Source organism: Caretta caretta, chromosome 6 (assembly GCF_965140235.1).
Source record: "Caretta caretta isolate rCarCar2 chromosome 6, rCarCar1.hap1, whole genome shotgun sequence".
Lineage (NCBI taxonomy): Eukaryota > Metazoa > Chordata > Testudines > Cheloniidae > Caretta > Caretta caretta.
The window spans coordinates 13,553,897-13,565,163 of record NC_134211.1 but is presented as its reverse complement, the minus strand read 5'-3'; the positions used below and the strand labels follow the sequence as shown (position 1 = coordinate 13,565,163).

The 11,267-nt window shown below is 49.7% G+C and overlaps 1 protein-coding gene across 1 annotated transcript; it reads left to right on the top strand.

Moving 5' to 3' along the window:
- The first annotated feature begins 910 nt into the window (after positions 1 to 910).
- CBLIF (cobalamin binding intrinsic factor) lies at positions 911 to 10,962 on the top strand. The gene is made up of 9 exons (XM_075129006.1): positions 911 to 1,228; positions 5,388 to 5,579; positions 8,062 to 8,196; positions 8,835 to 8,969; positions 9,275 to 9,450; positions 9,607 to 9,793; positions 10,095 to 10,230; positions 10,437 to 10,555; positions 10,753 to 10,962. Exons 2-9 carry the CDS (start codon positions 5,411 to 5,413, stop codon positions 10,812 to 10,814), a joined length of 1,119 nt encoding a protein of 372 aa, XP_074985107.1. The 5' UTR covers positions 911 to 1,228; positions 5,388 to 5,410; the 3' UTR covers positions 10,815 to 10,962.
- Positions 10,963 to 11,267: the final 305 nt, after the last annotated feature.

Genomic DNA, 11,267 nt, shown 5'->3' with positions numbered 1-11,267 from the left:
AATTGCCTGGCCTCTGGTTACGCACAGCCAGACACCAGGGCGGTTAGAAGAGCACAGGAGGGTGCGGTGCGCATCAGAGAAGCTTTGAAAATCAGTTTTATGACTGGCCAGGCTACGGTGTGAAAGTTCTGACTTATGAGGAGAGGCTGAGGGAGCTGGGATTGTTTAGCCTGCAGAAGAGAAGAATGAGGGGGGATTTGATAGCTGCTTTCAACTACCTGAAAGGGGGTTCCAAAGAGGATGGCTCTAGACTGTTCTCAATGGTAGCAGATGACAGAACGAGGAGTAATGGTCTCAAGTTGCAGTGGGGGAGGTTTAGATTGGATATTAGGAAAAACTTTTTCACTAAGAGGGTGGTGAAACACTGGAATGCGTTACCTAGGGAGGTGGTAGAATCTCCTTCCTTAGAGGTTTTTAAGGTCAGGCTTGACAAAGCCCTGGCTGGGATGATTTAACTGGGAATTGGTCCTGCTTCGAGCAGGGGGTTGGACTAGATGACCTTCTGGGGTCCCTTCCAACCCTGATATTCTATGATTCATATTCTATGATTCTGTTTGTTTCTCCTTGATGAAACCCGTCCCGCCCTCCTCCCCCCGCCCTCCCCATTGGTTCACTCTACTTCCCTGTAAGCTAACCACCCTCCGCTCCTCCCTTTGATCACTGCTTGCAGAGGCAATAAAGTCATTGTTGCTTCACATTCATGCATTCTTTATTAATTCATCACACAAATAGGGGGATAACTGCCAAGGTAGCCCAGGAGGGGTGGTGAAGGAGGGAAGGACAAGGCCACACTGCACTTTAAAACTTATTGAATGCCAGCCTTCTTTTGCTTGGGCAATCCTCTGGGTGGAGTGGCTGGGTGTCCGGAGGGCCCCCCCACCCACCACCATATTCTTGGGCGTCTGGGTGTGGAGGCTATGGAACTTGGGGAGGAGGGCAGTTGGTTACACAGGGGCTGTAGCGGTGGTCTGTGCTACAGCTGCCTTTCCTGCAGCTCAACCATACACTGGAGCATATTAGTTTGACCCTCCAGCAGCCTCAGCATTGAATCCTGCCTCCTATCATCACGCTGCCGCCACCTATCAGCTTCAGCCCTCTCTTCAGCCTGCCACTTACCCTCTTCAGCCCTTCACCTCTCCTCCCGGTCATTTTGTGCTTTCCTGCACTCTGACATTGTCTGCCTCCATGCATTCATCTGTGCTCCGTCAGTGTGGGAGGACAGCATAAGGTCAGAGAACATTTCATTGCAAGTGCGTTTTTTTCACCTACTAATCTTTCCTAGCCTCTGGGAAGGAGAAGATCCTGTGATCCTTGAAACACATGCAGCTGGTGGAGAAAAAAAAAAAGGGACAGTGGTTTTAAAAAGACACATTTTATAGAACAATGGGTACACTCTTTCAATGTAAACCTTGCTGTTAATATTACATACTAGCACATGTACTTTTGTTACAAGGTTGCATTTTGCCTCCCCCCACCGTATGGCTAACCCCCCTCTCCTCCCTCCCCCCACCACCTGGCTAACAGCAGGGAACATTTCTGTTCAGCCACAGGCAAATAGCCCAGCAGGAACGGGCACCTCTGAATGTCCCCTTAAGAAAAGCACCCTATTTCAACCAGGTGACCATGAATGATATCATTCCCCTGAGGATAACAGAGAGATAAAGAACGGGTGTTGTTTGAATGCCAGCAAACATATGCTGCAATGCTTTGTTCTGCAATGATTCCCAACTACGTTCTACTGGCCAGGCGTGGTAAAGTGTCCTACCATGGTGGATGGAATAAGGCTGCCCTCCCCAGAAACCTTTTGCAAAGGCTTTGGGAGTATATCCAGGAGAGCTTTATGGAGATATCCCTGGAGGATTTCCGTTCCATCCCCAGACACGTTAACAGACTTTTCCAGTAGCTGTACTGGCCACGCATGCCAGGGCAAATTAATCATTAAACATGCTTGCTTTTAAACCATGTATACTATTTTAAAAGGTACACTCACCAGATGTCTCTTCTCTACCTGGTGGGTCCGGGAGGCAGCCTTGCATGGGTTTGGGGGGTACTGGCTCCAGGTTGAGGGTGAGAAACAGTTCCTGGCTGTCGGGAAAACTGGTTTCTCCGCTTGCTTGCTGTGAGCTATATTCGGGTCCCTTTTATGGCCTCTGTCCTTCATGCCCTGGGAGATTTTGACAAATGTTTTGGCATTTTGAAAACTGGAATGGAGTTCTGATAGCACAGATTCCTCTCCCCATACAGCGATCAGATCCCATACCTCCCCTTCGGTCCATGCTGGAGCTCTTTTGCAATTCTGGGACTCCATCATGGTCACCTCTTGCCACGCTGGCCAAACAGGAAATGAGATTCAAAAGTTCGCAGGCCTTTTCCTGTCTACCTGGCCAGTGCATCTGAGTTGAGAGTGCTGTCCAGAGTGGTCACAATGGAGCACTCTGGAATAGCTCCCGGAGGCCAATACCGGCGAATTGCATCCACACTACCCCAAATTTGACCTGGCAAGGCTGATTTCAGTAGTAATCCCCTTGTCAGGGGTGGAGTAAGGAAATTGATTTTAAGAGCCCTTTAAGTCCAAAAAAAAAGGGCTTCGTCATGTGGACGGGTGCAGAGTTAAATCGATTTAACGCTGCTACATTTGACCTCAACTCCTAGTGTAGACCAGGGCTAAGCGATAGAGACTAACAAATTTATTTGAGCACAAGCTTTTGTGGACTACAGCTCACTTCATCGGATGCATAGAATGGAACATATATTAAGAAGATATTTATACATACAGAGAACATGAAAAGGTGGAAGTACCTATACCAACTGTAAAAGGCTAATTAATTAAGAGGAGCTATTATCAGCAGGGGAAAAAAAAACTTTTGAAGTGATAATCAAGATGGCCCATTTCGGACAGGTTTCAGAGGAACAGCCGTGTTAGTCTGTATTCGCAAAAAGAAAAGGAGTACTTGTGGCACCTTTCGGACAGTTGACACAAAGGTGTGAGGATACTTAACATGGGGAAATAGATTAAACTAGTGTAATGACTGAGCCATTCCCAGTCTCTGTTCAAACCTAAGTTAATGGTATCTAGTTTGCATATTAATTCAAGTTCAGCAGCTCCTCGTTGGAGTCTGTTTTTGAAGCTTTTCTGTTGCAAAATTGCCACCTTTAAATCTGTTACTGAGTGATTAGAGAGGTTGAAGTGTTCTCCTACCAGTTTTTGACTGTTATGATTCCTGATGTCAGATATGTGTCCATTTATTCTTTTGCATAGAGAAAAACACCTATCTTGCTCTCTCTAGTGTACCTATCAAGGGATATTTTGAGTTTTAATTGCTGGAGGCCTATTTGGGGGGGGGGGGGGGGGAGGGAAGGAGGAAGAATCTGAATATAGTAGAATACAACAGATTATAAGGTGCAAAGGAACCATTAGATCATCCTTGTCTGACCTCCAGATAACATAGTCCAGAGAATCTCCCGTAGGGATAGGATACAGAGGGACCTAGACAAATTAGAGGATTGGGCCAAAAGAAATCTGATGAGGTTCAACAAAGACAAGTGCAGAGTCCTGCACTTAGGATGGAAGAATCCCATGCGCCGCTACAGACTAGGAACCAAATGGCTCGGCAGCAGTTCTGCAGAAAAGGACCTAGTGGTTACAGTGGACGAGAAGCTGGATATGAGTCAACAGTTGCCAAGAAGGCCAATGGCATTGTGGGATGTATACGTAGGAGCATTGCCAGCAGATCGAGGGACGTGATCGTTCCCCTCTATTCGACATTGGTGAGGCCTCATCTGGAGTACTGTGTCCAGTTTTGGGCCCCACACTACAAGAAGGATGTGGAAAAATTGGAAAGAGTCCAGCGGAGGGCAACAAAAATGATTAGGGGACTGGAACACATGACTTTTAAGGAGAAGCTGAGGGAACTGGGATTGTTTAGTCTGCGGAAGAGAAGAATGAGGGGGGATTTGATAGCTGCTTTCAACTACCTGAAAGGGGGTTCCAAAGAGGATGGATCTAGACTGTTCTCAGTGGTAGCTGATGACAGAACAAGGAGTAATGGTCTCAAGTTGCAGTGGGGGAGGTTTAGGTTGGATATTAGGAAAAACTTGTTCACTAGGAGGGTGGAGAAACACTGAAATGCGTTACCTAGGGAGGTGGTGGAATCTCCTTCCTTAGATATTTTTAAGGTCAGGCTTGACAAAGCCCTGGCTGGGATGATTTAGTTGGTGTTGGTCCTGCTTTGAGCAGGGGGTTGGACTAGATGACCTCCTGAGGTCCCTTCCAACCTTGATATTCTATGATTCTATGATCCCTGCCTCCAGCCCAGTATAGAACTGGGGATCTGTCTTCAGACAGAAAAGGATTGGCGAAGATGCCCCCAATAGAGGAGATCTGTCTCCCCACATATCTCAGCTTCTCTCTGTGGGGCAGCAAGGGGATTGCCCGTTGCCTGCTATACAGGTAGTGATACTGATAGCTTTTGTAAAGTGCTTTGAGATCTATGGCTGAAAAGCTCTAGGTAAGAGCTGGGTGTTGAGCTCTGGCTCTCAGCGAGATTCAGAGAGTAATTCACCCTGGCCAAACACCAGTACACACAAGTAGGATTTGAGGGAAGAGGCTACAGCTTGGCTGACTCCTCTTGATCTCAGACACGTTCTCTGCTAGCCACTCCCCATCCTGTCCTACTCACGTCACATGTTGGTTCGCCAACCAGAAGGCACCTCTGGTTGTTGGGTTGGCTGCTCTCCAAAGGATAGGGTATAACAATGGTGCTCACATGACTCTTGGTATGTCCTTCCACTAGGTGTGTAGCTGATCCCACCATTGCCAGTATTTGTTCTCCGGAGTCACCTTGCCAAACCCTTGAGAGTCTGTGTTGTCGAAACTGAGATAAGCGAATACGATGAATGGTATCAGAGATGGGGCGGGGGAGAGGTAGGGAGAGGGCTGGGACTGTGCATATAAAGGATGACACAGAAGGTTGCCAATGCTCTCTGAGATCCCCGAGTCCTGCCCCCAGCAGGAATCGTTGCCCAGAAGAAAAGGCAGAATGTTCCGCTGGGCCCTGGCTGTTGTGTGTGTGCTCTGCACGGCGACCAGCGCCACGGAGCAGTGCAGTGAGTATGACAGAGAGGGCCAGCAGGGTGCAATAGCTGGGCTCGGCTAATTCCATGTCTCCCTGGTGGTCCCTGAGCACAGTTAAGGAAATAAGCAGAGGTGGCACAATGGGTGCTGGTTCCCAGCATCAGTGAGAGCCAAGAGTCTCCAAAGAAAGTGAATCTGCATGGGGGGGAGGAGGCGGGAGGGCATGTTCCTTAATTCATATCCTGGGGCTGCCGAGGTGGCTCCCCAGGGCACATGCCCTCCTGAATGAATGTCTGCTTCTCTCCATCTCCAGCTGTCCCTCCTAAGCAGCAGTACATGGTCACTGAACTCCAACGTAGAATGGAGAGCTCTGTCGTCCTGCAAAGCCCACCGAACCCCAGCATCCTGATTGCTTTGAACCTGGCTGGCGGCACACAGGATGGCATGAAGGAAAAGCTCATGGTGCAGCAGATAAAAGACAGGATCATCAAGGAAGGCACAGTGGGTAGGACACCAGAAATCAGATATTCTTCCCTGTGTGCTGGATCAAAAGCCCACTGAAGTCAACAAGAGATTTCCATTGACTTTGAAGGGCATTAGATTCGGGACTTCTGTGCATGCCCCAAGTCCCTTTTCCATATATCCTGCCCTTAGAAGACGAACTGGTATATCCTTTAGTCATAGAATCACAGAGATGTAGGGCTGGAAGGAACCTTGGGAGGTCCTCTAGTCTAGCCCCTTTTGCTGTGGCAGGACCACGTAAATCTAGACCATCCCTGACCAGTTTGTCCAACTTGTTCTTAAAACCCTCCAGTGACAGGGATTCCACAGCCTCTCTGAGTAACCTGTTCCAGTGCTTATCTAGCCTCGGAGTTAGAAAGTTTTTTCCTAATAAATAACCTAAATCTCCCCTGCTGCAAACTAAGTCGATTCCTTCTCGTCCTGCCCTCGATGGACATGGGGAATAATTGATCCCTGTCCTCTTTATAACAACCTTTTACATATTTGAAGACTGTTATCAGGTTCCCCCTCAGCTTTCTCTTCTCTAGACTAAATATGCCAAGATATTCAACCTTTCCTCATAGGTCAGGTGTTCTAAACCTCTTATTTGTGTTGCTGTCCTCTGGACTCTGTCCTATATGTCCCCAACTTTCTTAAAGTGTGGTACCCAGAACTGGACACAAGACTCCAGCTGAGGCCTCACCAGTGCTGAGTAGAGCAGAAAAACTACCATTCCCATCTTATATACAACACTGCTGTTAATACACCCCAGAAACCACCCAGAATGACAGCTGCCTTTTTCGCAATAGCATTGCACTGCTGGTTCATATTCAATTTGTGATCCATGACAGCCCCCGCATCCTTTGCTGCTGCCATGCTGCCTAGCCAGTCCTTTCTGCTGCTGCTCAACCAGTCTGACCCTTCTGCCATCCTGATTTTGTATGATCACTGATCCGGAAGGATCTAGTGACCAGGTTTCCCCAGCAGCTATTGTAAGGAAGGATGTCAATGCTGACCCCTAGTGGCAATAGCAAAGAATATTCCTTCCAGGCACATTTTGCTGAGTTTGGAGGGGATTGTATTAATATTCCATGTTAATACCAGGTTTCAGAGGAACAGCCGTGTTAGTCTGTATTCGCAAAAAGAAAAGGAGTACTTGTGGCACCTAAGGTGCCACAAGTACTCCTTTTCTTTTTTCATGTTAATACCCTGGCCCTCTCCCACACCACACACATGCAACCGGTGAAGAGGACATTACATTTCCAGGTTACACACTGACAAGTAAGATTTCATATCTAGCCTTAATTGTGCCCCCTTGAGTGGCTGTATCACTAGGATAAAGGCTCTAATTACAGGATCTTGGACAATTTCTCAAATAAAACAGGGTTTCAGCTCAACAGGAGAAAGTCTCTGTAACTTATGAACCACTGAAAACCAGAAGAAAGGGAGGGAGGCTAGAATAGGAAGATTGACTACAGCACTAGCTGCTTCTCCCCCTATGTATTTCTATACTGTTTTCATCCCAGTCTGAGATCCTTTCATCCAGCCACCTCTGGGGAACAGCATTTTATAATCCCTCACAGCAACACCACACAATGGTTTAGCACAGGAAATAGAGACAAATCCTGTGTTCAGTGGAAACGGGAGGGCAGATGGCCTGGGACATGAAGAAAACTGGGTTCTATTCCTAACTCTGCCACTTATTCCCTTGGGAGTCTCTCTGGGCCTCCGTTCCCCATCAGTAAAATGGGGACAATTATTATTTATTAGGTGTATTATGATAGCACCTAGGGGTCCCAATCATGGACCAGGATCTGATTATGCAAGGTGCTGTACAGACATAGAACAAAAATCTTTGTTGATTTCGACTGGAGGTTCTTTGGGGCAGGAACTCTCTCGCACTGCAGGGATGAACAGTGCCTAGCACAACAGGGCCCAGATATCAACCAGGCCTCTTAGATGCTATCCTAGTAGAAATAATAATAAATCTAAGGTGGAATTTCAGGAGGAAGGATGTTGTTAGAGCTGGAATTCAGACAAGACTGCAGGCTTAAGCCTTGCTGTCATGAAGAGCAATACGGGATCTAAATTACACATGAGTGCTCAGGACCTCAGTTTTATAGCCCACCTGATAGACAGCTCCTCCTAGCACTCTAGCAAGGTCCTGGAGGCCATAGCGACTCCAGAGGAAGAGCAGTAAGTCACCATCACCCCTGTGTAGCATGCAAGTGTCCCTCAAATGTTGCCCATCCTAACAAAGCCCTATCACAAGCCCACTTAGCTTTGATAACAACACATGCTGTGCTGGCTGCCCTCAGCCCGTGCACTGACACCCTCACTCCGCCTGCTGTTTCAGACATGCAATCTGTTATAGCTTCAACCCAAGGAAGCATAGGAAAGACATGGTCTGTGCTGTGCCGAGGACCCCCTGATGAGTTGATTACACTTTCTCTCTCTCTCCTCCACTTCCACTCCTTGTCCTGAAGAAATGACCTCTGGCCAGGTGGCCCTCTACATCCTCGCCCTCATCTCGTCCTGCGAGGATCCCAAGTGCATCACAGCCAACATCAACTTGGTTGAAGTCTTGAAGTTGAAAACCAAGGAGGAGTTGACCTACTTGAGTAAGAGGGGGAGCAGGGCTTCACAGGCATAAGAATTGGACCAGGACTCAGCAGGACTGGGTTCTGCTCCCAGGTCTGCCACTGGCCTGCTGGGAGACCTTGAGCAAGTCACCACACCATTCTGTACCTCAGTTTTGCCATCTGTGCAAATAATAATGATCCTGACCTTCTTTGTTAAGCGCTTTGAGATCTATGGACAAAAAGCACTATACAAGAGCTAGCTATTAGTATTCTAATCAGGGAAGAGCCTTAGGGACTGGACTCCAGGTCTCCTTGCACCTTTGGGGTCCTGCCCGAGTGTGCCTGGGATCTTTCTGTCCAGGAGGAGTGTCCTCTGCAAATCTCCCTGGAGGCAGCAGTTGCCCAGGTCAGCACTGCACCACCATTTCAACTGAGGGAATCACTGGGATCTTTGCTCTTTTTCTTTACCCAAGTGAGTGGGCACTGTTGGAAAGTGTTGTCCTGAGAGCTTAGCACCTCGAAGGTCACCTGTGTCCACAGTGGGTACAGCACAGACGAGGACCAGGACAAGGGGTGCACTTCCCCGCCTGATATACAGACACAACCTTTAAGGGAGGGGAGGCCCATTGTGTCTCGGTGGCCCAGTGTTCAGTCACTCCTGCTCTGGTGCTTTTCAGGTGACCACAGCACACCCAAGACAACGTTCTACCAGCTCAGCCTGGACACCCTGGCTCTGTGCCTGGAGGGGGCCAATGTCAATGAGGCAGCGGTAAGCCTGGCCAAGGAGGCACTGGCCAAGGACTTCTTTGTGGGTAAGAGCCGCAGCCAAGAATGCCAGCCCCTCCCACTACTGAGCCCCAGTGCCACTGGGGCTTGCTTCCAATTAGGCACCCTGCTCTGCTCACTGACCTCACCCCAACATACCTGCTGCTGAACCTCCCCATCATTGCCCCCTGCCTGCCCATCTGTGCCCCCATTACCCTGTCCTCCTCCTCACTGCCCCTCCCTGCCAGCTGCATGGAGCCATGCTCCGGAGAATGTGCTGCTCTAACCACCCTTGCTGTCTCCTTCCACCCCCAATGGTCGTGGTGACGATGGGGCGGGGGCTGATTTGCAGACACCGGAGCCATGGCGACTCTGGCACTGACCTGCGTGGACAATAGGCTGGTGAAGGCTGAGCAGAGCAGAATCCTGGCGCCCATCCATGAAGCACTGTATAAGCTCCGACAGCAGATCCTCAGGGCCGTGGAGACCAACACCGCCAATATATACAGCATCGGCTTGGCTCTTCAGGTACCAAATCCCCACCCCCTCCCTGCTGGAAGCACTGGCCTGGTGCAGAGCCCTCAACACACCTTGAGCCATGGGTCTGGCTGTGGCATGACTGAGTCGAGGTCCCAGCCCACCATGCCCTGCTCTGTTAGAGGCCTCTCCCTCCTCTTTTGACAGGCGCTCAATGTCACTTCGGTGTCCTATCCCACCGGGGACTGGAGCTGCTCACAGACGCTAGCCAAGGTGCTCACCGAGATCTCCCAGGGAGCCTTCAACAACCCCATGGCTGCTGCCCAGATCCTCCCTTCTCTCGTGGGCAAAACCTACCTGAATGTGATCAGACTCAACTGCTCGTCAGATAAGGGTAAGGATCGCTCTGTAGCCCCTTCCCCCACCAGCCACTTCCCCAGCCCCTTGGAGCAATGCAACAATGACCCTGGGGTCCCAAGATCTCTCACCTGTTGCTTTACCTTGGTAGAGGTCTGAGCTAACTGGCCCTGATCCTGGCCTCTGCTCCACTGGCCCCAAATAATCCCAGTGTTGGGGGTTTCCCTGGTTGGTAGAAGGCTACTGGAATAGGTCTCCTTCACACCCTGCGGCTGGCCCGAAATAAGTGCTCTAACCACTAGGGTGACCAGATGCTCCTATATCCTCTCTCTGCTCAGTCATGGTGAAATACACCATCATCAACCACCTCAGGGGGCAACACTTCACCCACACCATCTCCGTGAGCGTACCCAAAGGCTCTGTGCTGCTCTCCGTCCTGCAAGCAGCTCAGCAGGACAATCCACAGGACTTCAGGTGAGCAAGGCAGGCCTCATGTGGCTACAGGTTCATCCTCCTTTTTGATCATTCTCTCCCTACTGGTGCGTCAGTTTCCCTGTTTGCCTCTGTCTCTCTCCTGATCCATCCCCTCTACATCCCTCTCCTTCCCTGCAGCCGACAACTGTACCCTCCACCCTGTCACCCTGGCTCCCTCCTGACTTTTGCCTTCGTTTCCCTTGCAGCTATGAAACAGAGCAGACATCCTGGGGCCTCATGGTGGTCTCCATCAACAACCGGGCTGCCAACTCCAATGACAAGACCTACTGGCAGTTCCTCAACGGCACAGAGCCCCTGGAGCAAGGTGCGGGGTCTGAAGGGAAGGGAGTGGGCGGGACGGTTGTTGACAACCACCTGGCAGGGGAACGTGATTGTCCTCAGAGTTGCATCAGTTCCGTCCAAGCGGGGCGTTTCATAGGAGGGAGGCAACAGCAAGAGCGAGAGTGAATTCCATCTGAGCAGCACCACTCCTGCTTTATCATCCTGTCCCATTTCTTCCAGGTGTCGACAGCTACATACCAAGTAACAACGAGCATATTGAGGCCATCTTCAGCACATACTGAGCACACAGGTGGCCTTGGGGAGGAAGGGGATGCAATCAAGAGCAGGAGAGGCCTCTTCTGTCGCCCTTCAAGACCCCTCTAGGCTGAGGAGATACATGCCCAGCCCATCACAGGGCTGTCAAGGGCAAATAAAAAGAGTTCTCTGGTTCTCACGGATCGCTGAGTGTTTATTTCAATCTGAGGTGTGACACTGGGCTCTCAACAAAGCTCTCGGCTTCTGAAGGGCTCCCCAATTTGGGATAGTCTCTACCAGCAAGCTCTAGGGACAGATGTGATTTCCTGCTTCTAAAGAGGACTCAGATCAGCTCACACCCAGATTATAGCTGGCCACATTAAGTCTTAAGTCTGCGTGAGTTAAGATTGAGACCAGCTTTCTGTTTAAAGCTTGACTTTTCTAAGTACTTCTAAAATCCACACGGTTATTTGGATTTCCTTGAAACTTGGTGTGCCTCA